Source organism: Salvelinus sp. IW2-2015, linkage group LG6.1 (genome assembly GCF_002910315.2).
Source record: "Salvelinus sp. IW2-2015 linkage group LG6.1, ASM291031v2, whole genome shotgun sequence".
NCBI lineage: Eukaryota > Metazoa > Chordata > Actinopteri > Salmoniformes > Salmonidae > Salvelinus > Salvelinus sp. IW2-2015.
The window spans coordinates 5871988-5889619 of record NC_036845.1 but is presented as its reverse complement, the minus strand read 5'-3'; the positions used below and the strand labels follow the sequence as shown (position 1 = coordinate 5889619).

General features: G+C 43.9%; 2 protein-coding genes across 2 annotated transcripts in view; one reads left to right on the top strand and one right to left on the bottom strand.

Moving 5' to 3' along the window:
- znrf2b (zinc and ring finger 2b) overlaps positions 1–17632 on the bottom strand; it is a 261841-nt gene that overhangs the window by 39592 nt on the left and 204617 nt on the right. The window lies entirely within an intron of this gene.
- The window catches only part of LOC111964929 (Wilms tumor protein 1-interacting protein), a 47998-nt gene continuing 31835 nt past the window's right edge, over positions 1470–17632 (top strand). The window contains 1 exon segment of the mRNA XM_023988803.2: positions 1470–3587. Within this exon segment, the coding sequence (XP_023844571.2) occupies positions 2174–3587 (1414 nt within the window). The 5' untranslated portion in view covers positions 1470–2173.

The following is a 17632-nucleotide window of genomic DNA, read 5'->3' as shown; positions in this document are numbered from 1 at the left end:
CCCTGACCATAGAGAGCTGTTTATTCTCTATGTTGGTTGGGGCGTGATAGTGACTAGTATGCTTCCCAATCAGAAACAGCTGTTTATCGTTGTCTCTGATTGGGGATCATATTTAGGCAGCCATTTCCCCTTTGTGTTTCGTGGGATCTTGTCTACAGATAGTTGCCTGTGTGCACRCCAGTAGCTTCACATTTCGTTCAGTACTTTGTTGTTTTTGTTTGGTGTTCATTTAAATAAAAGAAAATGTACGCCTACCGCGCTGCACCTTGGTCCAATCCTTACGACGACCGTGACACTCCCCCCTCCTTTTCCACACAGTAATGTTTACATATTTTGTATTACTCATCTCATATGTATAAATTGTATTTTATTCTATTCTACTGTATTTTAGTCTATGCCACTCYGACATTGCTCGTCCAAATATATATATTTTCTTAATTCCATTCTTTTACGTTAGATTTGTGTGTATTGTTGTGAAATTGTTAGATATTACTTGTTAGATATTACTGCACTGTTGGAGCTAGAAACACAAGCATTTCGCTACACCCGCAATAACATCTGCTAAAAACATGTATGTGACCAAAACAATTTGATTTGATTAGTACAACAGTACTTCCCAGCCACAAAGCACCATTGTGCATTTCTTATGGGAATCCATTAATATGTCAGGTTATAGCTCAGGTTCATACAGTCTATGATCTTAGCACTACCCCTGCCCTCCCTCTCCTCCCACCAACTTTCCACCCTGGGTCGGGACCTGGAACACAATAGAGTGGGGAGTATAATCGGGCACAGCGACGATGCTCTGGTTTCTTGGAGCCTCTGGGCGCTGGGAGGTCAAAGCCTGTTTATTTTTCATCATGCACCTGGTTAGATGGGAATGAGTGACATCATACATCCATGACAGTAGAGGGGGCAGAGTATAGTCATCAGTAATTATTAACCAATATGCCATGGTTTTCCCTACCATTGAATAAGCTGGGTGGGCGGCCTGTTCTGCTCTGGACTCCCTGAAAAAACTTGAAAACTTGACACTTTTTTTTTTTACTTAAACAAGATGTGAACATGTCAAAGCAGCCGATACGCATTTGTCAGCACATCATATGAACTTGAGTCATCTGAATGTATAAATCCACATTAACCATATGTGGCCCAAAAATTTTTAGGGACTAATTTAGACTGCAAATCACACTTTGTAGCCCTACATGATTCCTTAGCTATTACACTGTTGATTCATAATGAACTTTAATTCAGTTGGTTCTGCACCAACAAGGTAGCCAAAGAGATTGTGGGTATAAAGTAAGTATATAAATAAACAATGTGTGATAAAAAAAAAGAACATAGCCTAAAGGTGAATGTTTGTTAAGCTATGTCCCTTGAGTTATCTGGGGGTCCGGATATCGTGAATCAAAATCTACTCCAGAATGAAGTGAACACTGCGCCTTTAAAAACAAACAGCGCTCCCTAATCCCACGGTCGACTCCACACTATCCACATTCGGACCAAGAGGTTTGCTTTAGTTCAGTATATTTTGCCGTACGCACTTGTAATAACTGTTCAATTATAGGCGAGCTAAATTAGATAGGACCCCACTGGAATTTGTTTAGCAACTTGCGGGAAAAGTTTGGAACGCATGCACTCGCTACAAAGTTGCAAACAACGTGTTTTGAATGGATGCTTCGGCTGTGAGCGCCATAGTGAAGTTCGGAAAGGGGTCGTAGGCTATCTGATCTGACTTTATAACCAGACAGTATCCTGTTGCGAGCAGAGTCAGCTGGCTCACGGAGGGGGAGGACGGAGCTTCTTCTCGCTATTATTCGGATCTTTGTCCATTCCGGAGTAGGCCTAGGCATAATTGCTTCCGCGGGATAGTTGACACATTCCGGGAGAAACTGTAATTCAACTTCAGGTCGGGATCTCCACGTCAGAATACCGCTTGACAGTGCTCTCTCTCCGCTGCCTGGACTGGACAGTAGACTGGTAATCTTTTACTTTGGGAGTGACGAGGGTTTGGATTTAATCCTTTCGTTTCAATTGTTTACTGTGTTTAACATTGTTTTTATTGGCTAGCCTACTTTTTATTTGATTTTGGACAGAACGTTTTTTTGTGAAAGTTGTGGCTCGAACCTTAAATCAGATCATAGTTTATACACATTTTGTAATTCACTTCAAGATGGATAAATACGACGATTTGGATCTTGAGGCAAGTAAGTTTTTAGAAGACCTCAATATGTATGAGGCATCTAGGGACGGGTTGTTCCGAATGAAGAGGGATGCACGGAACAACTCCGACTTTGAAGAAACCAGGAGRGTTTTTGCCTCCAAAATGACAAAAATCCACATACAGAAACAGCAAGAGGAAATTGCCAAAAACAATTTGGYAGTGAGAATGAACGGGGGTCAAAACAGAGCGGCAGACAGCACGTTTTACACCAAAGACAGGCCGCCTATCAATAGCTACAGACAGGCAGGAGAAGCTGCAGCCAAGCCTCCCATACTCTCTGGCCCTTTGCCAGGCACCGCCAGTGGCGCGAGTCAGTACGCGCCCAATGACGCTCTGAAACACCATTCACCCAGTCAACAGTCATACGGCTACGGAAACAATTACGATAACAAGGAGCGTTTTGAGCCGCATTCTTACCACCACGCCTTGAGTCCCATCAGCCCTGGGAACGCACACACACCTGCTTCTGGTCACCCTGCCAGTCCCTCGGGCACTTCGGCCTCCTACTCCTCCAGGGGTGGCCAGGCCTCCTCAGGATCCTCCAGCCCTGGTGGATCATCAGGCCTTATGTTTAGCCCATCTCAGCAGCCCCCACACCACTCACCATATCCCTCCTTCTCCGACAGCCTACAGTCTCCGAGCCCCACTAGACTGCACCAGAGCAAGGCTGCCACTCTACTAGTGCRGCAGAGACCCCCCACGGTGGCTGATGCTGGGGCTGCAGCAGACTGGATGCGGAGCTTGGGGAACCCAGAGCTGATTGCACCGCTCCCTCTGAGTGCCTTCACTGGTGGAGCTGACCTGTACCAGCAGCTGTCTCCCCAACTTGCCCCTGTTACACCGCCAACAGGCCCTTACTCAGCAGCATCCTCTATGAGCCCAAGATCAACAGCCAACCATGGAAATCTAGGCCAGAACGGGCTCTCTCAGAGTCCTGTGGCTCTCACCCCCAGCCCCACCCCTGCTCAAGTGGCTGTCCCACCTGTACCCCCATCTGAGACAGCCCAGCCCAAAGCCACCACTGGAGCTTACTTCCCTGCCTCTGCCTCTCCCTCTGGAACCAGTGTCTCTAGAAGCTTTGGCCAGGGTCAAGGTRTAGGCCAGGCGCAGGGCAGGCAAGTGGCCATGGGGGTGGATGTGCCCTCTGGCCTAGACAGCCAGCTGTCCTCTGGTGGTGAGGCATGCCAACTCCAATCCCAACCCCAGTCTGAAGCCCCCAGCACCCCCAGAGCTCTCAAACTGCCCAGCCAGACTCTCCATGTTCAGCCGGAGCAGGGGCCGTCTGCCGCCGAGATCAAATTAGAAGCCCTGACCAAGCGTCTGGAGAAGGAGATGGACGCCCAGCCAAAGGCAGACTACTTCGGTAAGCTTAGTTTGACATTTTGATCGACCTGGTGTTACTCTTATACTTCTTAATTGTCTCTGTGTGGGTCATGGTGAGAAAATGGCCCACTGTTCAAACTTTTCACCTCGTTCATTTAACTTATTTTGTGTGCGTGTGTATGTTTTGGTTTGCTCATGCTGGATCAAGTGGAATAGTTGTGAGGGCGTCCTAGCGGCAGTCTGTGTATGTTTCTGATCATCATGGCTCATACTGTTGTTCAGTAGTTGAACTTGACAGACAGACAGAGCGTTTAGCCAGAGGCTCTCTTTCTTTCTCTTCTCGTCTTTTAGTCTAGAATGATAATTGTCTAATTTGTTTCTTCTCTGTTCTCCTAAAATCCTCCCGTTGTGTATGTCACTGACTGCACCCGCGCCTACTCTCGTAATAATAATGTCTTTAATAGTTCCGGCTGAGGCTCGCCAGGGCCAACCAGGCGAAGGTTGTCTTCTCCTCTCAGCTGTAATAAGCCTGGGTGGATTAAGTGGAGGACACATAATAACTAAATTCATTAGTAACGAAATGCAGGCTGCTTTTTGTGATGGTTCTTCATCCTTCCCCGATACATCCGTTCTCTCCATACATCTTCTCTCCCGATTTTTTTCTTCCCCGATCACATCCGTCTCTCTCCCGATCACATCTCTTCTCTCCCGATCACATCCGTTCTTCCCCGCATACATCCCTTCTCTCCACGATCACATCCTTCTCTCCACGATCACATCCGTTCTCTTCCCGTCACATCCATTCTCATCCCCGATCATCCGTTTTCTCTCCCCGATACATCTTTCTCCCCGACAATCCGTTTTTCCCGTCACATCCTTTTCTCCCCGATACATCCGTTCTCTCCCCGATACATCCTTCTTCGCCGATCCATCCATTCTCTCCCGATCACATCCATTCTCTCTGTTGTCTGTGTTTGGCTGTTTGATCGTCTTTCTCAATAAATCATCAATGCCGAGCAGCAAGACCAGGCTTGGCACATTCTTGCTCTAAACCACGCATTTGCATGCACGCACACACACATGCAATCCACACACACACAAAGTGACACAGGCACACAACACAACACCTTTTGTATGCAGCCAAGTTTGGGGAATACAGACAATGACAACTGAATAACAGCACCTGTTAGTGTTTTTCCATGTAGCCTGTAGCTGCCCTAGGATACATGACATCAGTCTCTTTAGTTTAAGTACAGATTAATATATAACTGGTTAAAGAAAGAAAGAGGAAAGGAGAGTGAGAGAGAGAGAAAGAGGTAGGGCAGGGGAGAAGGGAGAAAGAGGTAGGGCAGGAGGAGAAGAGAGAAAGAGGTAGGGCAGGAGGAGAAGAGAGAAGAGGTAGGCAGGAGAGAGAGAAAGAGTTAGGTCGGAGGAGAAGAGAGAAGAGCTGGGCAGAGGAGAAGAGAGAATAGGGCAGGAGGAGAAGAGGAAAGTAGGGGGGCAGGAGGAGAGAGAGAAAGAGGTAGGGCAGGAGGAGAAGAGAGAAAGAGTAGGTCAGGAGGAGAAGAGAAAAGATGTAGGCAGGAGGAGAAGAGAGAAAGAGTGTAGGGAGGAGGAGAAGAGGGAAAGAGGTAGGGCAGGGGAAGGAGGAGAAGAGAGAAAGAGAGTAGGGGCAGGAGGAGGAGAAAGAGAGAAGAGGTAGGGCAGGAGGAGAAGAGAGAAAGAGGTAGGGCGGAGGAGGAGAAGAGAGAGAGTGTAGGTCAGGAGGGAAGAGAGAAGAGGTAGGGAGGAGGAGAAGAGAGAAAGAGGTAGGGCAGGAGGATGAGAAAGAGAGAAGAGGTAGGGCAGGAGGAGGAGAAGAGAGAAAGAGGTAGGGCAGGAGGAGGAGAAGAGAGAAAGAGGTAGGGCAGAGGAGGAGAAGAGAGAAGAGGTAGGGCAGGAGGAGGAGAAGAGAGAAAGAATGTAGGGCAGGAGGAGGAATTCAACTGGTCAGCAGAAACAGATTCGTAAATGGCCCAAGAGCATTGCTTTCTGCTCCTTTTTTAAAGCTAGTGCCACGCAGCACCCAGTTTGCGCGCTCTCTGGAAATTGTTATCTGGAAATAAGGGAGAGAAGATAAGTGCTTGGCTGTCTTTCCCCCAGCTATACTGCTGTACTGTTGTACCGTACCAGACCTGTACTCTGTGTGCTGCAGTTATAAACTGCTGACAAGGTGTTTATTACTCTGCTCTGAGACCCCAGTTCCAGGCTAGTCCTGTTACTCACACTGACACGGTACCCATGGAAAATATGTGTACAGTATCCTATGTCCTGTAGGTAAGGCCAGGAGTTTTTCCTCCTCACCAGATGACCCTTTCAGGAAAAATTACATTTTACATTACATTTAAGTCATTTAGCAGACGCTCTTATCCAGAGCGACTTACAAATTGGAAAGTTCATACATATTCATCCTGGTCCCCCCGTGGGGAATGAACCCACAACCCTGGCGTTGCAAGCGCCATGCTCTACCAACTGAGCCACACGGGACCACAGATGCTAGTTGTCATAGGTTATGACAAGGTTCTAACTCCTTGTCCTAAGTATTTACTACCATGTATGTACAGTCATTATTAAGACTTGTGTGTGAATGATAATGTTGATTTGGGAGAAAGTTTAGTTCACATGGATGCTTGGGTTCGGCATGTTGAGGCAAGGCCAGTCATCAAAACGGGACGTCCAGTCGAGAGAGAGAGAGAGAGGAACAACGAGAGAGAGAGGAACAACGAGAGAGAGAGGAACACATAGCGTGCACCTGTCCAGCGGTCATAAAGCATCTCACTGCTGCCTCGTAAAAGRAATTTCCTGCAGGAACGAGGAACGTCAGTCAGGATTGTAATTCCCGTCCCAGCCCCCCAGAGTTCACTCATTCAGTATGTAAGGGAAGATGTTCTGGGGCATGTCGCTGTCATGCTGAACACACCCACACAGATTCATAAGCACACATGTTAACATATTATAGCGATTCTTATGGGGGGCCGCAGTGGAAGATGGTAGAACSTTTGTGTATGACAATACTGTAATGCTGACACGCTCACAGCACACACACCCAGCACACACTCATTTTCTGCGTCATGCTGTCGTGCCAGAAAATAGCCTGCGTGACAGACAGATGCAGTTCCTGGCCTGGTCTACACACTGAACTGAAAGAGAAGCTCCATTCCTAACCTGCTTTTTCCCCTGAAAGGAGATGAGTATTCTCTCAGCCTGAACCATAGGTCTGGATGCTCAAAGAGCAAGCAATGCAGATGCAGAAGCAGCTAGGAGAAACTCCCTAGAAAGGCAGGATCCTAGAAACCTAGAGAGGAACCAGGCTCCGAGGGGTGGCTGTGTCGGGTGAAGATTATAAGAGTACATGGTCATTAAGGCCAGATTGTGTTGAGCTACTCCTCTCTACCAAGCTAAACTATGGATAAATGAAGAACCATAATACTATGGGAATKATGTTCTATTCCAGGGTTATCAGTTCAATATTTGGTGTCATTTATTAAAGGATTGCCTAATTTGTATGATACAGTATATTATTGACCAGTGTGACTATAGAGTATTAAGTATGTAAGCCATATTTACACTGGGGGCATATACCTAGTGATTTAGTAGGTTCATGTAAAAGGGAGATTAGTGTGGCCATCCTAAAGGCTCATATGGGCCACCTCCAAAATGATACCCTATTGCCTATTTAGTGCACTACTTGTGACCAGGCCATTATATAGTGCCACGATAGGGATTAGGCCCATTTCAGATCCATGCCTAGTGATTTCAGCCAGCTAGGCTGGGTCTCATATCATATACACTCTGCTCTGATTGCGCAGAGCTGCAGCTAGATGTTCGCGAAACTGAGTGTGGTGCCAAACGGCCTGCACAAGGGGAACACAGAGGAATGTCTGGAGACGGGACGGGTGAAGAAATAAAGAACGGGTGTGAGCACACTTAGTTTCATAAATATTAGATTACAGAACGTTCCTTCGGGTTAATTTATAGAACCTTTTGTCGCGTCTTATGCTGAGAAAGAGGAGAGGTATAGAGCAGTGAAGAGAGTCAGACGGAGAGCAGATTATGGTAGAGAGTCAGACAGGAAGGGTGAGTGGTTGGGACAGGACAGAGGCGAGGCCCCCCACCACCACAACACACACATGATAGTAGAGTGACGTGCTTTTATTTGTTTGTGATTAGGATGGCTCTTCCTATCAGCCTCTAGTCTGTCTGTGACTGGACAGTTTACCTTAACTCTTCCCATGGTGTCTTGGCTTCTGCTTTGCACTCAATCTGTACCCCTGACAAGTGCGCAGAAGCCTTTGTTGTGTGTGTGGTGTGCATCTCTTCCTCTCTCTCCTCCCTCTTATCTCTCTCTGTGTCGGGCCTGGGGCCTGCTTCAGTGTTTGATTGGTTGTATAAGTAAATGTTGTTAGTGTAGTGAGAGAATGTTTCTTGTATGTTAGGCTGCTGTTTGGGTGGGACAGTTTGATGTGATTTCATAATGTCCTAGCCTTGGATTCTAATACTTCCATATATACACACACACACACACCACACACACACACACACACACACACACACACACACACACACACACACAACACACACACACACACACACACACACACACACACCACACACACACACCACACCACACACACACACACCCACACACAACACACAAAACAAAAAACAGTACTACTATAAGGACTATTACTAAGTGCAGTAGTCTTATTTGGCCTCTAACATGACAAGTCAACTACCATAATATCAAGCTCTGTCAAGATTGTGGAGTTTATTAAAGAGGCTTTTGTGAGCCGTTTGGGAAGAGTAGACGATTTTGACTGCTGGGCTGCTGGGCTGGTGTTTGGGGGGTGAAGTGAGGGGGAGGATGGGGGGTGAAGTTTTGGCTCTGTGTTTTGATTCCATTCCCCCCTCACCCATGCCCTCATAACTGTTAAAGAAAGCACTCCCCTATAAAATCACAGGGGTTTTGGAATATGGGACTGTAATCAGGGAGGAAAATGTTGCTTCTTTACCTAAGAATGTTTGTCCTAAACAGGAACCAGTTTGTTTGGTTGTTTATGTATCCCTCTTACTTTTCAGTGCATTTTACAGTTTCAATGGCATGTACATTACAAACAACAGCTGTGACTTTCAACTCTGGTAGAAAATCATACAATTCTCTGTTTTTAAATTTCACCAAGTTAAACCAAAGTTGAGCTAAATAAACCCAACCCTGTTGAGTCCATACAGTAGAACTGACTGTCTGTCTAATGAAGGATTGAACCTAGAATTCCAGGGTTGAGGCCAGATGGTTTGGAGGAGAGGAGAGGAGAGGAGAGGAGGGGTAGAGGAAGAGGAGAGGAGAGGAGGGGTAGAGGTGTCACGTTCCTGACCTATTTTATGTTATTTTTGTATATGTTTAGTTGGTCAGGGCGTGAGTTGGGGTGGGCATTGTATGTTTTGTGTTTTCTATGTTTAGGGCACTTGAAATTAGCCTTATATGGTTCTCAATCAGAGACAGGTGTTTGACGTTTTCCTCTGATTGAGAACCATATATAGGTTGGCTGTTCACACTGTTTGTTTGTGGGTGATTGTCTTCCGTGTCTGTGTCTGCGCACCACACGGGACTGTTTTGGTTGTTCGGTTCGTTTATTGTAGTCTGTTCCTGTTCGTGAGTTCTGCGTGTTTTATGTAAGTTCCATGATCAGGTCTGTCTACGTTGTTTGTTTGTTATTTTGTATAAGTCAAGTATAGTTCGTGTCAGTCTTCGTCTTTTCAATAAATTCATTATGTCAACATATCTCGCTGCGTATTGGTCCACCGATCCTTCTCTCCTCTCCTCGTCTGAGGAGGAGGAAGATCTAGAACGCCGTTACAAGAGGAAGTGGAGAGGAGAGGAGAGGAGGGAGGAACACATGATGAGAGGAGTAGGCCCTTAATCTCCAGACATTGTTATTTAAGGGGATAGGTAGATGTGGCTGTGCTGTAGGCTACAGTGGTTTATTGTCATTTTGAGGGGAGGGTTAATTCAATAAGGTCTGTATATAGCTCATTCCTATATTGTGTTACAGTATCAGAGGTATTCCTATATTGTGTTACAGTATCAGAGGTATTCCTGTATTGTGTTACAGTATCAGAGGTATTCCCTTAAGAGTATAGGTGCTCAGTCGGTGTAGTTAACGGTCACACGTATATGCGCGTATGGATTGTGATCGCGTACTCGACACTTTGGATGCAAGTGCCGTTGGTTAAGATAGACATGAGGAAGACAGACGGGAAGACCTTTATATAGCAAGACATCGCTGTGACCTGGCTGATGAGTATATCTGTAATGTTGCGCGGTAGGAGGACAAGGCGGGTGCATTAGGTTAGTTTAAACTGGTGAGAGCGCGCGAGTCTGGTGGTGTTTATAGATGGTTTAGATGAAAGTGTTGACATAGTGGGAGTAAGATTCAAATCGTGTTGGGGCTGTGTAAGGTGTTAATGGTACAGGCTGGTGGGTCGGATTTATATGTGGAGAGAATCACATGCTGGTGAGTGAGCGTTGAATGGTTAACACAGGTCTCGGTCGGTATACTGATAATAATGAGCTGCTATGCCGTCCTGGTGGTGCTTAATGGGTCAATCAGTGCTGTGTAGCGGAGTTGTAACAGTAATGAGAGGCTTGGTAGGATGTCGTATAATGAGGTTACACGCTTGGTGATGCGACTAATTGAGTACAGGCTCTGGTGTGTTTATATGTACAAGTTCCTTTGTGTGGGTGGTTTAATAAGACGGTTGAGACATCTCGAATAACTCGCAGAGCCTTATGTGTGGTGCGTATCATTCTATGGTGTATCATTAGCTGGGATAGAAGTGGTTACTACTTGGGTTCACATACCAATACAAGGCCTTCGGAAGAGTACAGATCGTATTTAGCTGCAGTCACAGGCCTCGCCGTGGTGGAGACACCAAGGCTGTGGTGTCCAATGGTAGCAGGCTGGTGGAGATTAATAACGTAACGGCCGCTAGGTTACAGTTAAAGGATAATGCAGATAGGTGGTGGCTTAATGGCTATACAGGCGCTTGGTGTGTGTTTCATCGAGGTATGATGGCTCTGAGCGTGGTGTTAATTGTGTAGCAGCCTGCGTCGCGTTAAGATGTGTATCAGAAGCTGTGTTGCGCTACTGGGTCAAGGCTGGTGATGTTCTATATTTGGGGCTGCATGCTGAGTGATGTTATGAGGTAGAGCAGGACTGGTGATAAGTATGTAGAGGGTACAGAGCTGGACTAGAGTGTATATATGGATAGACCGGCCTGGTGAGAGTAGTTCAATGGTTATTCTGCTTGGTGGTGTTATGGTAGATGTGGTTCTGGTGATGTAATAATAGTGGTGAGATAACAAGGCGTCGATGGTGAATACAGTGGGACCAGTTGGCTGGTTGTGTTGTGTTGAATGAGGTTATCATAGATGAGTATAGGAGCGCTACAGCTATGTCATTGGTGGTTGTTGCAATGGGGTACAGTGCACATAGACGTGCGTTTGTGTACTGAGGTACAGGTAGGGGGTGTTATGTAATCCGCGCGTACATGAGCGCCTGAAGGTTGTGTTAATAGAGGTTCACATGGCCTCGGTCGGTGTTACAGCTGGAGTACTTGGCTGTAGGTTATGAAGTTATTGGTACCAGGGCTGGTTGGTAGGAAGATATGGAGGAATGTTTTAAACCACACTAAGACTTTTGTTGTGTCGCGTAAGACTCTTTATTAGGTTTTGAGGTGGTGTTGGTGACATGAATTTTTGTCGCATGCAACACGCTCGTTAGGGTTCTTGATATACTCAGTAATGATTCAAATGTCGTCACAATGTCCCCCTCGTAAGCAATTCTTCATGTGTTTTACATTTGTGTTTTCTAGGCAGGCCAAGGGTGGGTGCGACGAGAGATAGCGCAGAAGTTGTTAAACACATGAAGTAAACAGCTAGAAAAGACGTAAGGCACTTGAGAGTCAGATAAACAATATACAATTAGGAACACCTGCTCTTTCCATGATATCACTAGTTGGATCTGACCAGTGCGAGAAAAGATCGTACGCAGAGTGGACACGCTATGATCCCTCCTCTTTGATGTCGACTTTTTATAAGATACCTCATCTTCCAACCAGAGTATGCAAGTTGAAGGACTTGCGAGGTGAGACGCAAGAATGTATAACGAAAGAGAGAGAGTTTAGTTGTGAGACGCGAAGGAAGATATTTGTTGTAAATGTGTGGCCATTCAGAGGGTTGGATAATGCAGGCAAGAACATGAAGACTTATGAAGTTGCTCTCTTTCTGTGAAACGGAGTGTAGTGTGTTAGGGATATAGGGGGGTCACAAGTGACGTGGGCCGTGAGGGCCTAGAATGGCGCTTTTCTGCTGGCTCTCTCTAGAACAACAGTCATCAGATATTATAAAATATTTATCATTTAACAATATGAGAAATTTTTCCGCATTTAGTAAAACTGCTGTAACGTAGTTCCATAACCTGAATATATACCTTCTCACCCGCATTTGACACGGCAGAGAAGTTCGAGGAAGTTTATCAAATTATTTGCCACCACAATATTAATTATCCCCAAGGATTGTAAGATGTTTTATTGTCCCTTAAACTTGTCATTTGGGCTTTCCTCTTAGGTGGTGGTCCAAACACTGGATTATCCAGCGTCCAGGTTGTTGTTAGTTGAATTGGTAAGTGGAGGAGGATCTCGGTGCCTATATATTCTGTTTACGATTGCTTATCATTTTATTCTAATTCTATTATACTAACCCCATGAAATGGTGTGTTGCAGAGAGGAGTTTACTAACAGAAATCTGGCTCGCTCGTTAAGGGAGCCGCTTTACAATACCAAGATATCAACCTAGCTAGCATGGCGAGCATTGTAGCTATGAAAAAGTGGTATGAGAATTACAAACAGTATTTGGTGTTAACCAGAGAAGAAGCTTAGAGTCCTGGACGGACTCTTGTACGACCTTGCTTGCTGCTCTCAAAAAGTAGTGTTCACCAGGGCGCCAGCTAGACAAGCGATGAGGGGCGTCCACTGTCTTTGTGAGATGATGTTGATGTATATAACCAATGCATAAATCATGGTATAATTTCTATGGAGGTCAAGGATATTCGCTATTGGGGGCGAGGTCTATGCAAAGGAGTCGAGGAACTGAACTTTTGAGAAATAAACAAAAATTCAACATTCCCCGCTCGGTTAACCTTTACGCTAATTATGTTTTTGAACCCACAATGGCGGAAGGAGAAAGATACGATTTGGTCGAGGATATAATTATAACGCCATTCTCAAGACGAACTTTTCAAGAAAAGTTAGACATTGTAAGGAGAAGGTCGCCCGACGCCACAAAGCCTGTCACGAGCGGGAAAGGGGTTCGTTCGTTCGCCACTTTTCAAAGTTTCAACTATGAGCGCTGTCAATGGCTCACAGGCTCCACTTACAAAAAGCTATAGGTTGCTTTTGAAAACACGTTTGGGGACACCAGAGTGGAGTACAGCTCTCTCATCGTCCTGCGTTATGTGAGGACAGGGAGTCAAGGAGCGTATTATCCGGTTTGAAGATGTGACAAGCGGCAAGCGAGTGATGACATTGCGCTCTTATTTTCCGTTCTTGGAGGAAAATGAATGAAGTCTGGATAAATTGTGCACCAGTGTTTTTGACTGGGCGAGCAGCAGTCATGGCATTTGGACTCAATGGGGTGCAGGCTAAAAGTTAAGGAGAGGGAACCGATGGCCTTATCACATGCTATGCACATCTCGACTCATAATTTAGTACTGACTCAAGAGAGACTCAACGTTAAAAATCCAAGGTCTTCTTTGCCAACCTCAATGGCCTTGCAGCATTTTTCTCACGATCCCCTAAGCGCACGCAACTGTCTAATAATCAGTCTTTGGTGAGTAGGCCTACAATGCATGTTATTTTTATTAAATGTGTATGCATGTTTCGCATTTTATTTCGTTAATATAATAATAGCCTATAATTACAAATAAATAGGCAAATAGCCTATGTGCAAATATTTTGTTTTTCTTTTATTTTCAGTGAATAGTTATGTGTCTTTATCATCACGGTGAACTGCTTTGGGTGCGACCAATGCGCTGTTTAGTGAACCACTGTATTTTATTTTTTGGGGGACTTAAACACTCAAAGTTTGTGGACCAGAAATGGATAGAAGAAGAATATTAACATAAATCGTATGCTGTGCAACTCTGATCTATGTTTCTTGCCTATAGTTGAACTGTACTGTATTGTACCTCTTCCCCTGCATTTCTCTGAAAAAAAATGTCAATTTCAAGGTGACAGCAACGCCTGTTTATACTGCGTTTCTGTCTAAATGTATAGTGCTAGAGCCATGCATTTAAATGATGGTACAAAGGTGGATATAAATTGGGTGGGACTGTGTAGGACATCACTGAGGCCCAGGCGCCAGGCCCACGGCACGCTACTGGTAGTAGGTGCCAGGCACATCGGTTTGTGTCAATAACTGCAATGCTACTGGTTTTTTCCATGCTTAAAATGGTCCACCACGAAAGGACACAGCCACCTTGACACAACTGTGGAAGGCATTTGAGTCAACATGGGCCGCATCCAGTGGAACGCTTTCAACACCTTGTATGAGGGGGAGTGGGGGTTCAACCCATTATTAAGGTAACGCGATGTTTCAACTAGATGTTATAGTATCAACTTCAGTGTATATAACCTAATTGAATCCAACTCACTCTCCCTGTCGAACTACAACAGTCCTCTAGTCTGTGCCCTTAGATACGCACAAGTGCGAGCATGGGAGAAGTTTTATAAGGCCATTGAGGCTAGGTTTTCGATAATTTATGCACCATACTATTACTCTTTTTGTTCGATAACCTGCTTATTGATTCTTACATAGATAGGGATATACAATCTGATACATGAGTATACAAAGATATGCTATGTAATTATGAATTTCACACTGAAGTACTGTCTCTGTTAATACTTCTACGAATTACACAGGAATATCTCTCCTGATTTATCACTACGTAACAAATAGATCAGAGGGAGACTTCACCTCTAGATAAGCTTCAGAGATACACACAGATAAAGAGGGAATACCTCTGATACTGTAGCACAGATATTAAGGGTGAATATCAACCATAGATTAATAACTGTAGACACACATCTAGATTAACGGAAATCAGCATGTAATGAGCTCAGCGTAACGCACAATACAGGAATCCCCGTTTTGTACATTGTCCTACGGTAACATCAACTGAATAAGGTAAATTCTATGCGTCCCTTGCAGATTACTTAAAGTAAAGCCGCTATATGTCAGGAGTATAGACCACGCGCAGATAGCCTCTGGGTACTGTAACACAATACAGGAATAGCTGTTGGAACCTTAGATTTTATATGAGCAACAACCCGATGAATTATCTGTTACATCTGCATAAATAATAGTGGAGGAGTAAAACCATCTGATACGGGTAAACACAGATAGGGTATCGAAGAAATACTCGGAGTACTGGCTATGAATTAGATAATTGAAGAGAGAAGTTTATACCTCTGATACTATAAACAAAATACAAGTGATATAACACTCTGAATACTGGTCAACACATATTTATAGATGAAAATCAAACTCCTCTGATAACTGCGTGAGTAACACAATAAGGAATGAGCTATATAATCCATGAAGTCTAATAGAGTATTTCACACAACCTCCCACCTCATAATTGTATACCAATTCACATATACCAAATGAGCGTAAGCCTAACAGAGCCAGTGAGACCTATTTAACTCTAAACAGCATCGATTGACACTCTATACCCCTTATCATAACAATGTCTGCGAGAGATTAAGGAGGATAATACCTGCCCTTAATCATGTTTACGCGCACCCAGTTTTACACTCCTATATACCTACTCCACTTTCTCAACTTACTTATGTAACGTGCGTTTTCGCTGAGTCACTCTCATAACTCTTCCTTCTCCCCTCTGAAGACGAGGGAGAGGAGAAGAAGGGATGTGGTGTCAGAACCAATAAGCGAGTACGGAATATGTTGTTGATCTAGTATTTGAAAATTATTTATGAAGAAAGACGTAGACGATCTAGCGATTCCACCGATAGATCATAACTTTGACTTCTTTTAATACACACGAATAACAACAACGAGACACGGTAGACGAGCACTGAGATACATGGAAACTTACCATAAACCGGCAGAGACAGAAAACACGACAGGGAACAGGACTACCGATAAAACGAACCCGGAGAGGATATTACCAAAACAAAAATAGCTCCCTAGTTAGCAGAATTGGTAGCGCCGATTAAGTGGAAATTCCGCTACGGACAGTTGCGTGAAAATGCAAGAAAGAGTAGGGGGAAAGATTTTTATAATGCAAGACATTAAGATGTGTTTTTTCCTGTAAAAAATGTTGGGAGAAAAAGCGGGGTCAAAACGGCAGTTATTTGTGAAAGTTTAATTAAAAAACCAACAATGGTAATCACGATAGCATTTAAGTAAACTTCGATTAAAAATGAGCTGTAATTCTAAGAGATACGTAAGTTCCAATACTTAGAATAAACCAAAACCTTCTCCACGCAGCTCCTTGCATCTAAATATTTGACAAGTATTAACTAAAAAGAAAGAAAGTTTAATGAATCACAGGGCGAAAGTTTTTAAAATTAAAATCCCATATTATCTTATTTGTCTAAACTGCACAGTTATGGTATTTACTGTAGGTCCAATAAAGTGAATACAAGTGATACGCTTGTAGATTTTTTGAATTTAAGTATGAAGAATATCTGGAAGGACTAACATTCTAGACATTTTTTTTTTTTATTACCAGAAAAGACGCCGCTAGAAGATAACCTAGAGAGGGACGATTAGGCTAATACATAAATATAGGGCTCTCTAAGTTAACAACAGATTGGGCATTAAATAGGCAAAGCCCCGATTCTTGGATATTTGCCGGTAGACGACCGTTGTTTGCGTGAAAAAGCCAAATGAGTAAGGCGGAAGCAAGCTTTCATCATATAGCAGATGCAGTAAAATATGTTTTTTTTAATGTTTCCTCTGGATAAAATAAATTCGTCATGGGAAACCTGGGGATTCAAAAGTAAAAAACAAAGGCACAGACACAAGTAGTTAAGCTTTATTCGTAGGAATAGTTTAAGAAAAAAAAGATATAAAAGAAAAGGAAAAACAAGAATAACGACGATGTAATTGCCAAATTAGATACACAACACACTTTTAGAATAAACTAGTGACTGTGCTCGAACGAGTAAAGTACACCGTAAAGATTTCCTATAACTGAACTAAAACACGCTTCTCCGCCAGACAGCATACTTAAATCAGGAAAAAGATTTTGACGAAAGACGTGTAGCCAAAGTAGAAGGAAAGTGATTTAAAATAATGTTCGCGACTAACCAATTTATTGATTTTGTCACATAAAGAAAAGCGTCCACACTCTCAATCTTGGTTTACGTGTAGCAGCCAAACAGAAAATGAATAAAAAGTTTGTATTTTCTATCGTAAAAATTCGTAAAACGAAATGTGAGGCAATTCAACATAAGATATTTGAGCATCGACTTACATGTTATTAGTAGCTAGGAATAAGTGTATTATTTACACTCTATTTCTTTCTTCTTATTAACTACCCTTTTCATTTCATAATCGCCTCTGAAGACCTCTGGAACATTTAGATACTTAGCTTTGTTGTGTATTCTTTACGATCCAAACAGATCCTCTAAGTTAATTACAAGTCGCCGGTGGTGGCGCAGACACGACACGAAAGACAATCACCACAAACAAACAGTGGTGAACAGCCAACCTATATATGGTTCTCAATCAGAGAAAACCGTCAAACACCTGTCTCTGATTGGGAACCATATAAGGCTAATTTCAAGTTGCTAAAACATAGAAAACACAAACAAAAAACAGAGGGTACTGCAAAGCCCACACCCCAACCTCACGTCTGAGACCAAACTAACATATTACAACAAAGTAACATATAAGCATATATGGTCAGGACGTGAACAACCTCTACCACCTATCTCCCGCACTCCTCTTCCCTCTAGCCA